Source organism: Rhinatrema bivittatum, chromosome 8 (genome assembly GCF_901001135.1).
Source record: "Rhinatrema bivittatum chromosome 8, aRhiBiv1.1, whole genome shotgun sequence".
In the NCBI taxonomy this organism is placed as follows: domain Eukaryota; kingdom Metazoa; phylum Chordata; class Amphibia; order Gymnophiona; family Rhinatrematidae; genus Rhinatrema; species Rhinatrema bivittatum.
Window position 1 is genome coordinate 277,403,714 of NC_042622.1, and position 18,750 is coordinate 277,422,463.

At 46.7% G+C, this 18,750-nt stretch overlaps 1 protein-coding gene across 8 annotated transcripts in view; it reads right to left on the reverse strand.

The window, feature by feature from the left end:
- EPS15L1 (epidermal growth factor receptor pathway substrate 15 like 1) overlaps positions 1-18,750 on the reverse strand; it is a 292,668-nt gene that overhangs the window by 214,442 nt on the left and 59,476 nt on the right. For all 8 annotated transcript variants that reach the window (XM_029610996.1, XM_029610995.1, XM_029610998.1 and 5 more), the window contains exon 4: positions 3,832-3,879. In XM_029610996.1, coding sequence (XP_029466856.1) covers positions 3,832-3,879 — 48 coding nt within the window. The remainder of the gene's footprint in view (positions 1-3,831; positions 3,880-18,750) is intronic.

Consider the following 18,750-nt stretch of genomic DNA (forward strand, 5'->3'; position numbering starts at 1 on the left):
ACAATGTGAGGATGGACCAGGCCCCTCCGGCAAAACGACTATAGTGTCCTGGCTGGGTTTCCACCCTCTACCTGCAGAGAAAAAGCTTGCAGGAAACACAGGGAGTGCAGGAGGGCTCAGGGAGAAGGTTGTGGATGAGGTGAGAGGGGAAGGAAAGGGGAAGAGGATATGAGTGAGTAAGTGGGAAGGGTAAGATGTTGTGGAGAAGAGAGCGGCTCTGACCAATGTGCCGGTCTGACTGACGGAATCTGGCCCGTTTGAATGGGCCTAATGGCTTGTCCAATATGAAATGTGGAACTCTACAAGACAATCCTTGAGCTCTGAAATGGGCCTAGCTCATTTCAGAGCTGATACCATTCAAACTGACTTCAGCGTCAAGTCCTTTAGAGGTTTTTCACTAATGGGTTGGAATGGAGGTCTACACAGAATCTTAAGAGCCAAAGTGAGATCTCTGAAAGAAAAGAATTTTACGAAGAGGTGAATGGAAAGAACTACATCCATCAACATGTGAAAACAGCTAGATAAGTCACTATAGACATTTCCTGACTCATTTGTCTATAACAGGAAGTAGCTCTAATCTCCAACATGAAGGAATTCAATGCCAGACCATTCAGTAAAAAAAAGTCCAGGACTACTGGAACATGTTGTAAAAAGTGAAAATCCCACAACTTCACACCATGACAGAAAAATCTTCCAGACATGGACATGAGCCAAGGACATCAAAGTCTTCTTGGCCTGAAGCAAAGATGGAAACCATTTCTAAAAAAAAAACCAACCCACTATTCTTCAGCCTTCACTTCTCATTGGCCAAGATGCAAGACAACAAGGAACTGATTCTTCCATCCAAACTAGACCCTGATGAAGCAGACCATAGATATAATTGAATTTCATAGGATCTTAATATAATTCACACAAGATCTGTGTACCAAGGACATCTTGGCCACTCTGGTGCCACAAGAACCACCAGCCTTTGACATTTTCCTATCCTCTGAATGACACACCCTATCACTGGCCAAGACAGGAAGACAAAGTAGTCCCCTGTAAGCCCACAACTGAGACGCATTTAGACCCGCTGACCCAGCTTTGGCTGAAGAAACCAGGTGAGTCTGGCACTCTCCTTGTAGCCTTGAAAACCATTAATTTTTCTTTCCACCTGGGTTAAATTAATGAGAAAGCTGCATCTGTCAGTTTCTACTCTCCAGGATGCTCCAACTGAGAAAATTCACTTGGACGTTTTCCATAACAGTAACATGAACTGTCGAAAAAGCCTGAAAATGAACCAGCATCCACAGAAACAGTCCCACTTCCTGAAAACTTTAAAGCTCCTGGCTTCTCCTTAAGACACTGCTATTACATTACTGGAAACAAAAATTTTGACCTCCTTACACGGACTATTGGAAGAAATTTCTATAAGGACCTCCTTATGACCCTTGTCTCTAAATGGCTGAAGGAACACGATGCCTCAGATGAACTTCAACTCCCTTGGGCTGATCAACCTTGACAATATGCTTCTCATTCACTCAAGACTGGCATCCACTGTCACCAATATGCAATCTAGAGTCTCCTAGGGCACTCCTCTAGACATCTGGGCCCAAGAGCCACCACAGAGATGGACTCTCATATGGAAGAATCAGAATCACCTCACTAACCTGTGACTAAGCCTTCCAAGCAAGAGAGAAGAAAATTCTGCAAGGGTAATATGGAAGATGCTACCCTGAGCCCAAGCTCCAGGGTTGACACTATGGAACCCAGAACCTGTAGATAATTCCAGTCACTGGGAGTCTTCACTCTCAAAAGGCTCCAGATCTGCAATGTAAGCTTGACAATTCTGTCCCATGTCATGAAGACATGTGTCGAAACAAGCTCACACACATTCCAGGACCTGAGATGGCACCAATCTGCTCTCTGCCAAACTGATCACGCATCCAGTATCCTGAAAGAGATGGATGACCCTGGCCATAGTCGCTGGCACTAGCTTAGCCCAAGATTTCTTCTCTTCATAGAGTGACTGCCACTATGATCATAACCTTGGAAAATGTCCTTGGAAGAGTGGCCAAACTGAAAGAAAGAGCCCAAAACCTGAAAAGTATTTTCAGAATTGCAAGCCTGAGAAACTAGTGATGCTCCTGTCAAATTGGAACATGTAGGTACACTTCTGAGAGATCCTGGGATGTACAAAATGTCCCTTTTATCCATAAAGTGTTCATGCAGAAAGAAATTGTTCACCAGTTAGAACCAGGGGAGGCCTGAAACAAACAACTCTTTTTTTGAGACCATGAAGCAAACTCCATACCTTTTCTTGTCCTCATTCTTCTAGGACCAGCACCAATGCTGCAAACTGAAGCAGATGTCTTATGGCAACTCTTACAACCTTCTTCTCTTGTGAAGAATGACAGGAAAATATCAACAAGCCATCTCTGATGGCATGCAAAAACTCTAAAGGATAACCATCTCATCACCGTGAGAACCTATTAGTCCCAAGCAATTTGGGTCTACTCCCAGTGCTAATGGACAGCTGTCCAATCTTTAAACCGGAAAATGAACCCGCTGGATCCCATTGAAACCCTTCTGTAACAAATTTGGCTGCTAGACAGCGCCCCCTGCCAGCAGGGTCCCTCACTGGGCCATGTTTGTACCTGCTGCATGATGCAGCAAGGCCCTATAAGAACCTCCCTCACAGTATATTCCCTACTTCAGTGTGGAATTTCCTTTCTGCCTTTGGTCACTTGTTCTTGGACCTTTGCCTGTTTAACCTTGCCCTTGTGTTCTGTGTATAGCTCCTGCCCTGTTTAGGCCTTCTCGCCTGTCTGCTCTGCCTTGTTTCTTGTCTGTGCTCACCCTGTCTGTCTGTATTCTGTGTCCTTTCTTGTCGAGGTCCTCCAGTAATCTCCCTTGTCAGTGTGTTTCACAGTTGTACTCCTGTTCCCTGTGAGCCCCCCAGTGGCCCTCCGGCTCCCTGTTGGTCTCCCAGTGGCCCTTCTGTGTCCTAAGTCTCCCGGTAGCCTAACTCTCTTGTGAGTTCCTTGCCATGTACTCTGTTTCAGTCTTGCCCTGTCTTTGTTATTTCCTTGTAGTCCCTGTCTTGTCATATACTCCCTTGCTCCTGATCCAGTGCACTGCCCTCCAGAAGAGCTGCCAGTTACCAGCTTCGGAGGGCCCAACCCGAAGGGAAGGTGATTGGACAGGCAAAGATTTATGCTGGTCCTCCCTGCTCCTGTCCCCTGCAGAAGACTACACACCTGACCTGCCGGCTCCTGGAATGGCAAATAAAACGGGGGATTTCATAATGCCTCTGTATCGCTCCATGGTGAGACTACATTTTGAATACTGTGTACAATTCTGGTTGCCACATTTCAAAAAGGATATAGTTGCCCTGGAGAAAGTGCAGAGAAGGGCGACCAAAATGAAAAGTGGCATGGAACGGCTGCCCTATGATGTAAGGCTAAGGAAGTTAGAACTGATCAGTTTGGAGACGAGACAACTGAGGGAGGATATGATAGAGGTCACAAAATCACCTAGGGTAAAATTTTCTAATACCTCCCTTGCCCAGGTACAGAATGGTTAAATCTGCTATTTGTGTATATATACAGTAGATATCGATACTTATTCTTCTTCCCCTCTCATGGCTCTCTTTTTTCTATAAGTATATATAAATAGCTGCATCAATTTCTTAAAACTATGGTTATTCCTATTGTTTGCACTATACCCACTTTTTCTCCTTTTTGATTATACCTGAACAGTGAAGATAAATGCCGTGCCCAATTTTGCTGATAACATCTTTACAGTTATCAGACAGATTTATCTCCACTTACATAGTGCAATCGTATATACCTGTTTGTCCAGGTACCCTTTTCCTTCTGGATCTGCCAAATCCCATATCTGAAAAAAAAAAAAAATCAAACATTGAACTCTACTGATAAATAAGATATTCCAGAAGAATTCAATGAAAGATGGATTTACAATGTTACATTTAGGCGCTCTGGATTGGAAAAGTTAATTCTGACAACAGCCAGGCAGCATAAGTTCAAGGTGCACAGATTTCCAGAGATATTGTATAAAAGGGACTGAATAAGATCTCCCCTCTGGGAACCATTTTCATTCAAAGCATGTGTCAAGTGTTTAATAAGTAATTTGGGAGAGAATGAAAAGGTCGCCACATATCAAAAAAGATATAGCTGTACTGGAGAAGGTACAGAGAAGGGAGACCAAAATGATAAAGGGGATGGAATGGCTTCCCTATGAGGAAAGGCAAAAGAGGTTAGGGCTGTTTAGCTTGGAGAAGAGATGGCTGAGGGGGGGATATGACAGATCTATAAAATCATGAGAGGACTAGAAAGCAGAGTTGCTTACCTGTAACAGGTGTTCTCACAGGACAGCAGGATGTTAGTCCTCACATATGGGTGACATCACAGGATGGAGCCCAATCAAAGAAACATTTTGTCAAAGTTTCTAGAACTTTGACTGGCACCTACTGGGCATGCCCAGCATGGCACCAACCCTGCATCCAGAAGGGGACCCCCTTCAGTCTTGTGAACAGCAAGAAGTACGTGCGAAAAATAAAACAACAAATCGCAAGCGAACCCAACTCCGCGGGGTGGCGGGCGGGTTTCGTGAGGACTAACATCCTGCTGTCCTGTGAGAACACCTGTTACAGGTAAGAAACTCTGTTTTCTCACAGGACAAGCAGGATGGTAGTCCTCACATATGGGTGAGTAGCGAGCTGAGGATGCCCGAGCAATGCACCAAATGCACCCAAAGACGTTCAACAGGCACAAAAACAGAGGTGGATTTGGGTAGGAGGGCATCCTGAAAACCCTGAATGGGTCGCTGGTAGGATGTTGGGTAGTTAAGCTGAGAATAAGTTTCGTAGGATAGACTGGCCAAAAATAGAATCTTGCCTGCCAGCCTTATCCAAGCAATAATGGGCTGTGAAGGTATGGAGAGAGCTCCAGGTCACAGCCTTATAAATATCAATAAGTGGCACCGAACGAAGGTGTGCCACTGAGGTTGCCACAGCCCTAACAGAGTGCACTTTTACATGGTCTTGTAGCAGAATGCCTGCTTGCTGGTAGCAAAAGGAAATATAGTCCGTCAACCAGGAGGAAAGGGTCTGTTTTCCCACTGGATTTCCCAATTTGACGCTATCAAAAGAAACAAATAATTGAGTGGACTTCCTGTGGACTGATGTGTGCTCCAGATAAAAGGCTAGGGCACGTTTGCAATCCAGGGAATGTAGAGCCTGTTCTCCTGAGGTTGAATGGGGCCTTGGAAAGAACGTAGGTAAGATGATGGATTGATAAAGATGAAATTCTGACACTACCTTTGGTAAAAACTTAGGGCGTGTACTGAGGACATGTAGAATTTTAGTGTAAGGCGGGTAGGTGACTAATACCTGTAACTCACTAACTCTGCGAGCGGATGTTATAGCGAGAAGAAAAATTACTTTCCAGGTGAGATAGCGGAGATCGCAGGAGTGGAGAGGGTCAAACGGAGGTTTCATGAGCCGCCCTAAGACCACGTTAAGGTCCCAAGCGGAGGCCGGAGGGCGCAATGGAGGTTTCAGGTGGAGCAAACCTCTCATGAAGCGTGTGACTAAGGGCTGTGTCGAAATAGAGACATCTCCTACTCCATTGTGGAAAGTGGCTACCGCACTGACATGCACCCTTATAAGGAAGTTTTCAGGCCTGATTCTGACAGATACCAGAGATAGTCCAGACACTTCGCAGTGGAACAAGAGAAGGGGTCTATGGACATGGACGTGCACCAGACCGTAAACCTTTTCCACTTAGAACGATAAGAGCGTCTCGTGGAAGGCTTTCGTGAAGCTACCAGGACTCGGTATACCGACTCAGAAAAATTAAGGGGTTGGAGTATTAACCTTTCAACATCCAGGCCGTCAGGGATAAGGTCTGGAGGTTGGGGTGACGTAGGCACCTGTTGTTCTGAGTTATTAGAAGCGGATCCTTCCCTAGAGGGATGTGCCGGCGAACCGATAGGTCCCGGATGATTGGGAACCAGGCTTGGCGTGGCCAGTGAGGGGCTATCAGAATCATTAAGCCCTTATCCCTTCATAACTTCACGAGAGTCTTCGATATGAGTGGAAGTGGAGGGTACGCGTAGAGGAGACCGCTGGACCACAAGAGGGTGAAAGCGTCCTGTGGCAGTGATTGGCGGCTGTGAGTGAGCGAGCAGAAGTTCTCTACTTTGCGGTTGTGGATGGAAGCAAAGAGGTCTATTTGTGGATACCCCCAACGTTGGAAGATCGTGTCTGCTACCGTGGGGTTGAGAGATCATTCATGCGTATGAAAGGTTCGACTCAACTTGTCCACTAGAACATTGGCCACGCCCGCCAAGTAGGTTCGCTCTGAGGTACATCGAGTGGGAAAGAGCCCACGCCCATATCTGTGCAGCTTGATGTACCACATCGCTACCTGGCTGTCAGTCTGAATCAGGATGGCCTTGTTTGAGAGGCAATCCTGAAAGACTCTGAGGGCATATCTGATTGCCCGAAAGCTCAAGGAAATTTATCTGATTTTTGGCTTCCTCTGGAGACCAGGTTCCCAGAGTCTGCAGGCAGTCGACATGAGCACCCCAACCTAGGTTGGAGGTGTCCGTTGTCAGGATAATTTGAGGTTCTGAAACTTAAAGGGAAGCCTTGAAGGAGATTAGAGAGCTGCATCCACTAGGCCAGCGACAGGTGGAGCTGCTTGGTAACGTGGACAATGATGGACATTGGATGATAAGCCTGAGCCCACTGGGGCTTCAGAGTCCACTGCATGACGACTCTCATGGCGAGACGTGCCATAGGAGTGACATGTACAGAGGATGCCATGTGACCCAGCAAAATGAGAAAATGACGAGCTGTCGTGTAATCTTGATCCTGGAGGCATTGCACTAGGGACATGAGAGTACGAGCTCGATCCTGAGGGAGGAATGTTTTCGCCTGCACGGTGTCCAGGTCGGCTGCTATGAAGGATAGGGCTTGGGATAGTTGATCAGAAATTTGAGAGACAGTAATGTATGGAGAGTTAGACGTAAAGAGGCTAGTGTGTCCTTTTGAGTTGGAGCCCTTATCAGCCAATTGTCGAGATAAGGGTAGACATGGACGCCTTGACACCTCAGGTAGGCCGCAACCACAACGAGGCACTTGGTAAAGACTCGAGGTGCGGATGCTAGGCCGAACAGCAGTACCCGGTACTGGAAGTGCCGGGGGCCGACTAGGAATCGAAGGAATTTGCGGTGAGACGGAGTGATCGAGATGTGTGTGTACACGTCCTGAAGATCCAGAGAGCAAAGCCAATCTCCTCTTTGCAGAAGAGGAAGTAGAGAGCCCAAGGTTACCATCCTGAACTTTTCCTTCTGTAGATACTTGTTTAAGGCACGCAAGTCCAGGATTGGACGAATGCCCCCTGACTTTTTTGGAATGAGGAAATACAGGGAATAGAACCCCTGCCCTTGCTGGGAGAGGGGCACTGGTTCTATTGCCCGGGACCCCAGGAGGGTTGAAACCTCCTCCTCCAGAAGAGAGGAGTGGCCGGATGATCCCCACGTCAGCCAAGGGGGGAGTCCGCCGGTACAGTCAGGAAGTTGAGGTGGTAACCTTGAGTCAATACAGTGAGTACCCACTGATCTGAAGTGATCGTGTGCCATATATGTTGGTGAAGTGGCACAACCGACCGCCGACGGGTATGGACGGTAGAGGAGGTTGGCTTATGCTCTCCAGTGAGGAGTCAAAATCCAGCAGCTGGGCCCGGTGGAGGGGCTGGCTAGGTTTTCTGAGGCCGGGATTGTCTGGCCTGACCTTTTTGGTAAGGTCTGTAGGGGCGACCTAGAGTAGCAGGAGGATAATATCTCCATGGCTTGAAGGACGGCCGCTTAGAGTTTCTTCGAAATGTCCTTTTATAGGTGGACGGGAAATCAGAAGGTACCGACGAAAGCTGGCGTAGCGTCTCGTGGTGGTCTTTGAGCTGTGCTACAGTCTCCTGGATTTTGTCCCCAAAGAGATTATCTCCAGCGCAGGGCAGGTCAGCCAACCGGTCCTGTACTTCTGGTCTTAAGTCAGAGGACTTCAGCCAGGCCCATCTTCGTGCAATAATCACCGCTGCAGAAACCCTAGAAGCAGTGTCAAAATTGTCATAGGCAGCGCGGACCTCATGCTTGCCAGCATCTAGACCATTCTGAGCCAAGGCATGGAATTGATCCTGAAGCTGGTCTGGTAAAGACTCAGAAAATTCCTGGATCTTTTTAAATAGGTCCCTGTTATACTGGGTCATCTATAACTGGTATAAAGCAATGCAAGAAATAAGCACTGAGCCATGTAAAACATGACGGCCAAATGCATCCAGGGACCTCTGTTCTTTCCCTGGAGGTATGGAAGAATGAGGTTTAGAACGTCGTGCCTTTTTCTGGGCTGACTCTACAACCACAGAATGGAGATCCAGCTGTGGTTTTTGGAAACCAGGGGCTGTCTGTACCAGGTAGGTGGTATCTGGTTTTCGATTCACCGGTGGTACAGAGCCTGGATGCTCCCAATTCCTCTTCAGCAAGTCCAGAAGGACCTCATGAACAGGTATGGACATGATCTCCTTGGGTGCATCTACGAATTGGAGCACTTCCAGCATCTTGTGTCTGGAGTCCTCTTCCGTCTGAAGTTGGAATGGTATGGGCTTCAGACATTTCCTTTATAAAATTAATAAAGGACAAGTCCTCTGGCGGAAAACATCTTCTCTCCTCAGGGGGAGATGGCTCTGAAGGTAGATGAGAATCCTGGGAAGAATCATCGGTCCAAGGATCGTAAGGCTGATCACCTGCTCCCATAGGATTCTCCAGAGGGAAGTAATGGTGTTATTCCTGAAGGATCAGGCCTAGGCATTGGAGGAGGCACAGACTGCATCGGAGGAGGCACCGATTGAGGACGATGCGGTATTGATGACATCGAATGGCAAGTCGGTGGTAAGGTCCCAGACGGCCCGGGCATAGGTTCTGGCCTCGGTGTTTCCGTGTCATCTGATGACAAAGGAATTGGGGTGGAAGGCGTTGGACATATCGGTATCCTCGGTTCCACCGGTGGAAGGGCACCGATCAACACATCCAGCCTGCCGAGTAGTGGTGCGAGCGCAGTGGGAATCGGGTCGGCGACTGGGGCTGCCATCGGTGCCGGCATCGATGGAGGCTGGAAGCCGCAGTACCTTTCCGATAGCCTCTTGGATCATCTGATCTAATTCCTCATGGAAACCTGAGGCGTGGAACCCCAGCTCCAGAGTAGGAGGCAGCAATGGCGTAGCTGGAGGGTCCACCAGTGAAAGTGGAATCGCGGTTCCCGGCACCAATGAAGGTGGGGAACGCCTCAGTGACCCAGTCGCAGAGGAGGATGGGGCCTTCTCTGGATGGGATTTCTTTGTTGGTAGCTCTGTCGATGCAGATGCAGAGGGCTTGCCTGGATCAGCGGACTGAGTCTTCCAACGACTGTGTCGACGCTTTTCACGATGTTCTCCTCGGTCCTTCTCCAGAGCCGAAGAGGAAGAAGTCGATGCCTTCGGAGATGTTAGTGCCGGGTGGACAGCACCGGTGTCCCGCTGCTGGCGAGAAGTCGATGGTGAAGTGCTCGATGGAGTCGGTGGCTTTGCCTGAAAAAGAAACTCCATTTTCTCTGAGCGGGCCTTATGGCCCTTCGGTGCAAGTTAAGACGTCATGATTAGACCCCAAACACAACACACAGACTCTATGTGGGTCTGTGATGGACATTGTCCAAGGACAATTGGGGCACCGACGAAAACCCGACGTCATGGCTTCGACAAAAATGTAGCCGCTGCGCGGTCAATGGACGGTAGGCCCTGAAGGGAAAACTCGATGGGAATCTACCGCAAATGAGGGTAAAGCCTTGCCTTGTGACAGTGGACTACGGAATCGATAGGGGGACCCCTATGGGGTAGAATTATTTTTGAAATTTTGGAAATAAGTTCCGTGAGGAAAATTCCTGTCAGGAATCTCTAGAGAGTTCCTTAACCCATGTGGCTACTGCTGTGTGGAAAAAAAGAGACTGAATGGGGAGCCCTGCTGGATGCAGGGTTGGTGCCATGCTGGGCATGCCCAGTAGGTGCCAGTCAAAGTTCTAGAAACTTTGACAAAAGTGTTCCGTGATTGGGCTCCATCCTGATGATGTCACCCATATGTGAGGACTAACATCCTGCTGTCCTGTGAGAACAGGTAAATGTGAATCTTATTTACTCTTTCAGATAATAAAAAGACTAGGGGAAAGTCCATGAAGTTGCAAGTAGCAAATTTAAAACAAATCGGAGAAAAGTATCACTCAATGCATGATTAAGCTCTGGAATTCACTGCCAGAGGATGTGGTTATGGCAGTTAGTATAGCTGGGTTTAAAAAAGGTTTGGATAAGTTCTTGGAGGAGAAGTCCATTAACTGCTATTAATCAAGTTTACTTAGGGAATAGCCACTGCTATTAATTGCATCAGTAGCATGGGATCTTCTTAGTTTTTGGGTAATTGCCAGGTTCTTGTAGCCTGGATTGACCACTGTTGGAAACAGGAAGCTGGGCTTGATGGACCCTCAGTCTGACCCAGTATGGCAATTTCTTATGTTCTTAATTACCAGTCTTTTTACTGACTATTAGTGTACAGTTAGGTTTTAGCCAATAACAAAAAGAAAAATAAAATCTGGAGCCTTATTTACATGCCTTCATCATGAGCAAGCAGGCTCAAGGTTAAATTAAATCATTGTCTGAAGTTCACGTTTTTTTCACTTTTTGGTGTATTTTAGTCACCTTACTGATGATGTTGAAAAGAAAATATCTATGATTCAGGACTCCTCTTCAAAGGGGAACTTCATAGTGAAATGCTCCTTTTCCAAAGGAGTTATGAAGGATTCAATGAGGCTCAGGTGACTGATAAGTCTCAGCAGTGCTGGTCCCTGTTTTCAACTGGAGGAAACAGCAGCAAGTTCATAGTGCAGGTAGCTAGGGCTAGGCATGGCTACTATATACAGCTGCCCGAACCCCTTTCTTAAATAGTGATTTATAGCTTATTTTGAAGGCTATTTTTTAAGTGTTCAAAGTATTAATTTACTTACCAGAGCTGTATTCACTATATTTAAGTAACACAATGTTTGAAACTTGAAACACGTTACAAAAATAATAATCGAAGTGGGAGCACAAACCTTTACTTATGCAGACATGTTAACTTGTGAAAATGAAAAGTTTGTTTGGAAATATTTCTGCTACAGGAAGGAAATGGCACACGCTCTCTTCTGAAACTCCTAAGCTAAAGGGTTTGCTGTAATAGATCTCCCGTCTATTTTGAATAGTATTAAAGCACAGGGTGAATTATCTTTTAGCTTAGTGAAAATGTAGAAACTAATGGGGACAATGCATCCTAGTATTTCATGGATATAACTACGCATGGGAAGTTTTGTAAAATTAATTGAACAGATGTATGAGTCGTCTTCGTATGTGAAGGATATGTTATCTAAACAAGATTCATGCAAAACTAATGGAGTCTACTTTCCAGAATGCATGCGCATATTGAGAAATTACTAGTTACCTGATAATTTCCTTTTCTTTAGAACAGTCAGATGAATCCAGAACAAGTGGGGTTATGCTCCCCTACCAGCAGATGGAGACAGAATAAACTGACTTCACAGGATATAACCTCCTCTAGTGACATCAGCCTGCCAGTATTCGCTTCAAAAGCAACTGTGGACAGACTAGCAAAAAGCTTGATTAAAAACAGAGAACCATTCAAAATTCAACAGGCAACACTGAGCTCAGACAAGAGTATAATAATGCTAGTCTAAGGACTGGACTAACACTTTCTGGTAATCCATGAAACACACAGCCGCACAGGAGGACTATAATACAATCATTTGGTAGGCAAAGGAAGGAAGCTGGATTCATCTGACTGACCTAAAGAAAAGAAAATTATCAGGTAAGTAGTAATTTCTCATTTCTTAGCGTCCAGTCAGATAAATCCACAACAAATGGGATGAACCCAAGCTACTCCTTCATAGGGCGGAAGGCTGCCCGCGATCCAGTCATAACCACATGTGCAAAGGCGGAGTCCTCCCGGGCCTGCACATCCAGACAATACCTGGAAAAGGTGTGTAAGGAGGACCATGTCACAGCTTGGCAAATGTCAACGGGGGACAACAATCTAATTTCTGCCCATGCCACTGCCTAAACCCTAACCTGACTAGGTAATGGCTTCCCGGCATCCACGTATGCAGCCGTGAGTACCTCCTTCATCCAGCGAGCTATTGTAGCCTGCAAAGATGGCTCTCCCTGTCTAGTACTGCCGTGAAGGACAAATAGACAGTTCGACTTCCCGAAGAGTTCAGAAACCTTGAGATATCTGACAATATGCCTCCTGAAATCCAAGGGTCGCAATAAAAGATACTCCTCTATATCTTGCTCTCTAAAGACGGCAGGAAGATGGACTGATTCAAGTGAAACTCAGTGACCACCTTCGGTAAAAAGGAAGGAACAGTACGCACCTATACTGCCACTGGATTCACCTGGAGAAATGGTTGCTGGCAAGACAGGGCCTGCAGTTCAGAAACCCAAGTGCAGAACGACTGCCACCAGAAATACTGTCTTCAGGATCAACAACCGCAAGGAAAGAGTACGAGGTCTAAACTTAAGGCCTGTCAAGAAGTCCAATACCAAATTAAGACTCCACAAGGACACCGGAAACCGCGAGGGAGGCCAAAGATGTTTCACGCCTCTCAGAAAACGGACCACATAAGTTTGAGCGACAAGGATCCACCATTTACCTGACCCTAAAACAGGAGAGCGTCTCTACCTGTTCCTTCAAGGAATTGAGAGACAAGCCTTTATGCAACACACCCTGCAAAAATCCCAAAATGAGCGGAATCTTGTCCAAGGAAGGAAGAGTACCTCTATCCATGCCTCAAACACTCACTAAACCCACACATAGGCCAAGCAAGTGAAGAACTTTCTTGCTCTTAGTAAATGGAAATCACTGCCGTGGAACAGCCATGTTTCAGCAAGTGAGCCCTTTCAAGGACCAAACTAAGTCAAAATTGATTCAGATCTTCGTGAAGAACAGGTCCTTGCCGCAGCAGGTACTTGTACGCTGGAAGTTGAAGAGGTGGATCCACCAGGAGTCTCTGCAGATCTGCATGATCTTCTGGGCCAAACCAGAGTGATCAAGAGCACCCTCCCTCTGTGGCGCTCGATCCTTCGAATCAAACTGCCCAACATGGGCCATGGAGGAAAGGCATACAGCAACTTTCGGCCATTTCTGCACTACGGAATCAATCCCCAAGGACTTCGGATCTCTTCTTCGACTGAAGAAGCACAGAACCTTCACATTGTGCAAGGTCACAAACAGGTCTAAGAACAAAAGACCCCAGTGATCCCGAATCAGTTGAAACGCCTCATCTGACAACACCCACTCTCCTGGGTCCAGACTCTATTCTTACATTGTCTTTGCCTGTGATATGTGAGGCCGAGATCATCTGGAGATGGACTTTTGCCCATTCCATAAGTTGATCTATTTCCTGCGACACTTGTTGGCTCTTGGTGGCTCCCTACCGATTGATGTAAGTCACTGTCATAGCGTTGTCTGACATTATTCGGACCAATCAACCTTGCAGCTTGTCACTGAACTGTAAATACATCAATCAGACTACACTGGCTTCCAGGCAATTGATGTTCCAGAGAGACTCCTCTGTATTCCAGCCACCTTGTGCTGTCAGTTCCTGACAGTGTGCTCCCCAACCAAGGAGACTCGCATCCATCGTCAGTACCAGCCAGTCTGGAGGGATTAAGGAAACTCTCTTCCTCAGATGTTCTGCCTGCAGCCACCACTGGAGTTGGAAGGAAACCTGCATCGGCAGGAGAAGCCAAATTTAATATTCTTGAGACTGCGGGTTCCACCAAGACCTCAAGGAGTGCTGAAAATGATGCATACGCGCCCTCGCCCATGGTACCACCTCTAGGGATGCCGCCATCAAGACAAGTACCAGCAGGTAAGACTATACAGTCAGGCGCAGAGTGGCCATCAACAGAGGAGCTGGGCTATCAACTTCTGAGTTCGAACTGTCGACAAGAACACCTTGCTCTGCTTTGTGTCAAAACGAACCCCAAAGTATTCCAGCGACTGAGAAGGCTGAAAACTGCTCTTGGCTAGGTTCACCAACCAGTCGAGCTCCTGCAGTAGGGAAATCACCTTGTGAGTCACCAGGCAAACTCTCTTCTGGTGACATGGCTCAGAGCAGCCAGTCGTCCAAATACAGGAGTACTAGGATTCCAGCCCTTCATAATTCTGCCGCAACTACCACCAGTACCTTGGAGAAGATTCTGGTCAAGATTCCGCTCATTTTGGGATTTTTGCAGGGTGTGTTGCATAAAGGCTTGTCTCTCAATTCCTTGAAGGAACAGGTAGAGGCACTCTCCTGTTTTAGGGAGATTCAGAAACTCCCGACTGCACAGTCAGTATAACTGAGTCCAATGTTTCCATGTGGAAATGGTTCATCCCAGATGATGGCTGACAACTGAGATCCAGGATGGGACGAAAGGAGCCCCCCTCCTTTGGCACAATGAAATAAATGGAAAATTGCCCCATATTTTCTTGAGATGCAGACACTAGGACCACAGTCCTCAGACTGAGGAGCCTTGACAAAATACTCTCTACTGCCTGCTTCTTCTGCAGGGAGTGGGAAAGCGACTCCCGACAAACACTGCGAAATTCCATCACATATCTGTATCGCATCACTTCCAGGACCCACTGATCCGATGCGATTTCGACCCACTTCTGATGAAAGAGAGAGATGTCCCCCTATCTCTGTTCCTGGGGGTGAGCCAGCAAACCTTCATTGGGAGGCTCAGGAGGTTCCACTACCTGAGCCTGCGCCTCTTCTGGGCTGTCTGGGACGAAAGGATTGAGACCTATCGAAGGGCTGAGTCCTCTGAAAGATCGCTCCTCTATAGTGTTGAAAACACCTGGACTCTCTAGAACACCCCCTCATGTTAAAGGGGCACTGCAGCTGCTTCTTATCTTCCGGCAAACGAACTGGAGATTCGCCCCATTTACTGGCCAGTTTCTCCAACTCTCTCCCAAATAAAGGCAAACCGTTAAAGGGCTACTTGGTCAGGATAGCCTTGGGGGTCGCATCGGCCAATCAATTTCTCAACCACAACTGGCGCTTGGCCGCTACTATCGAAGCCATTCCTCTGGCGGAGGTGCAGAACAAATCACAGCCTGAATCAGCCAAGAAGGCCGCGGCTGGCTCCATAACTGCCCTGGAATTCACCCCAGAATCATCATTCTCCTGGGAGAGAAGCAAACAAGTTCAAACCACGAGTGAAAACAAAAAACGATCTGCAAGGACATTGCCACTATTCAATTGCCTGCTTAAGGATAGTTTCAATCATTCTAGCATGAGCATCCTTCAAGGCCACTCCTCCTTCCACAGGAATAGTGGTCCGCTTGGAGACTGCGCACACAAGTATATTTAACTTTGGAAATGTAAGCACCCTCTTACCACTGTATCCAGAGAGTACAGGCTTTATTGCAAGGATACCAAAATGGGATTTCTCTTTGGCACAGACACGGAATCTGTCCCAAGATCGCAAGCATGTCAGAGGTCTGGGAGATCAGAGCAGGCAGTTGATTTCTATGAAAGAAATGTAGCATAGTTCTATATGGTTCTAGACCCGGAGAAATTTCACCACCCTCCAGAGAAGCAGGAATCAGCATCATCATCCGTGCCTTTCGGATCCCTATCAGGAAAATCCACTGTCACTCTAGAAGCACTCCTGCACTACTCTAGGAGCAGTGGACCGGTTTGAGGACTGCGCCTGAAAAAGGGATTGCAACCCTTGGAAAAAAATTCTACCCAGGAAAATGTAGATGTATCCAAACCAGGAGACACCTGGGGCACACTCACTGAACTACCATCCCATGCTGAGGAGTCCAGGGATATCCAAGGTCAGGCGCTCCATCTGAGCCATCTTTACCCAGACCTACAGCTGGCTGGAAAGAACCATGATTAGTGAAATCAGAAGAGAAAACTCCCTGAGCCTCCAAACTGCGCTGGCACAAATTAGCAGGCACTGCTTGCTGAGATGCCCTAATATGACTGGCAGTGCAAAAGGAAAAGTGCTTAGGCTTCTTAGTAATAGGTGCCAATATGGCTGACAGTGCGCTGAGTGGTGGCCGGAGGTGTGCGTCTAACTGGTTTTGGGGTTTGATTTTTTTGAACATTCAAAAATTCTAAGCATCCAACACTTTGGTGTCCAACAGTTGGGCGTCACAACACTTGGCATCCCATACCTAGGTGCCCGTAGAATAAACACCGCTCAAAGGACAGGTGCACAAAAAACACAACTTGGACGCATAAAGAAGCATGAGCCTGGACGCACAACAAAGCCCAAATAGGCTTCCAGAAAAAACTAGATGTACAACTGGACGCACAGCCAGAAGCACACACCGAACCGACAGTCCTGTAGAGGGCAGCCTAAGAAGTGCACAAAAATCCATTGAGGCCTACCTTGCGATGCACAATCAAGAAACCTCAGAGCACGGCCTATCCAACGGAGGCTGCTCAACCCGCCAGGCTGCCAACGTTCCTCAACCTACCACGGAGCGAGATGAACGTCAGAACGGCGCACAGAGACCAGGAGGAAGGAAGCCCTAGCAAAACTCTCCTTCACTGTCTCTGTACCAAATTTTTTATTTTTTTTTTTATTAAAAACACTTTTCTGAGCTCAGCCATACCTGGCTGAGCACAGAGACAGTCTCCAGCTGCGGGGGAGAGGGCATTTGCTGTCACCACCGTGCTCAGCTTCCTACACCCACTGCCTTTCAGCTGCTTAAGCAGCTAAGTCCACGCCAGCTGAAAAAAACAGCTACTAGACCAAAGCACACCGCTGAGAGCCCACGGAAATCACCTTATAAATTCTCAACTGGGTAGGGACCTTATAGTATCACTACAGGAGAGCGGGACAAATTATTTTTCTCCTTTTCTCAAATCGAAGCAATCCTCAGCGGGGAAATACACGTCCACCATCTGCTAGAGATGGAGAATACTGGCTGGCTGACGTCACTAAAGGGGGTTATTTATTTATTTATTTAAGGTTTTTTTATACTGGCATTCATGAACTCGTTCACATCATGTCGGTTTACAGAAAACAGGGGTGCGAAGAATACAACCAAAAAACATAAAAAACGTGATGAGAAGAAGCAGTTACAATTAACAAGGGCTAATGAACTGGGATTGTAAGAAATAAAGAGAGATAGAGGGGGTTAATTATATACAAATGTACAATATAAATATGGAGTCCAATATATACAGCTTCTGAGCAGAGAAATTATTGATGGTGCATGTTAGGTGGAGTTCGGGAAGGCTTGCCTGAAAAGCCATGTCTTAAGCCTTTTCCTAAAGGTTAGGAGGCATGGTTCGTTTCTGAGATCTGGAGGGATGGAGTTCCATAACGGTGGTCCTGCTGGGAAAGGGCTTGGTCTCTTAAGGTGCTGTGCTTAGTGGTTTTCGTGGGTGGAACAATGAGGCATCCTCTGTAGGCTTCCCTGGTCGGTCTTGTGGATTTGTGTAAACGGGGCGGAATTTGTAGGTCGATTATGGTATGTTGGTGAATGATTTTGTATATCAAGGTGATGGATTTATAAATGACTCTGAAATGGATTGGTAACCAGTGGAGGTCTTGTAGAACTGGGGAGATGTGGTCTCTTCTCCTAGTGTTTGTCAGTAGACGGGCTGCTGCGTTTTGAACCATTTGGAGCAGTTTTGTGTATGAGGAGGGGAGGCCAAGTAGAGTAGAGCTGCAGTAGTCCAGTTTAGAGAAAATGAGGGCTTGGAGGATGGTTCTGAAGTCTTTGGCATGGAATAGTGACATCAGTTTACTCTGTCTCCATCTGCTAGTAGGGGAGCATAAACCCACTTGTTCTGGATTCATCTGACTGGACGCTAAGAAAATATAGATTGAAAATTAAAAATAACCGCCAGGATCCCCTGACGTACTGAAAATTTGGAATGGATAGGACACAAAAACAAAAGTTATGATTTTTATTTAACTTTTTTTATGCTGACATTCATGGGAACATCAAGCCGGTTTACAATATAACTGAAAAGGATGGAAAAATACAAAAAACAGGGAGGGGGAGGGGGAGGTGGAGGTGGAGCAGACGAGAAGAGAGGAGAAAGAGCGGCAGCAGAGGAGGAAAGCAGTAAGGAGGAGAGCAAAAAAGGAACAGTACCTGGGGGGAGGTACAGACAGCGGTAATAATATTATTTGAACAAGATAAGATCATATTATATACAATAGTAACAACTTTACAGACTGTACACTCTGAGGGAGCTAGGAGATCGCAAGCAAAAATTATACAAACAGGTTGGAAAGACATTGCAAAGAGAATAAGAGGGGGATAGGAAGGGGATAAGGAATAAGAGCAAAAGACTCAGGGGACTAGAAAAGAGCAGTGAAATTATACATTAAACAATGAACAAAATTGCAGCTGAGTACAAAATTCAGGGCACAGGTTAAGTTTGGTCCGAGTCTGGGTAAGCCAGGTCTTAATTCCTTTTCTGAATTTGCACAGGCATGGTTCCAACGATGGGTGAAGTGTGAGAATACATGGACACACACATACTGTACACATACAATATGGCAATGTCATAAGCCTTCTTCCCTTGTGAAAGTAGGATAAAAGCTAAAAAGGAACCTGTGAACAGGTGGAGGGGGGATATAGGGATGG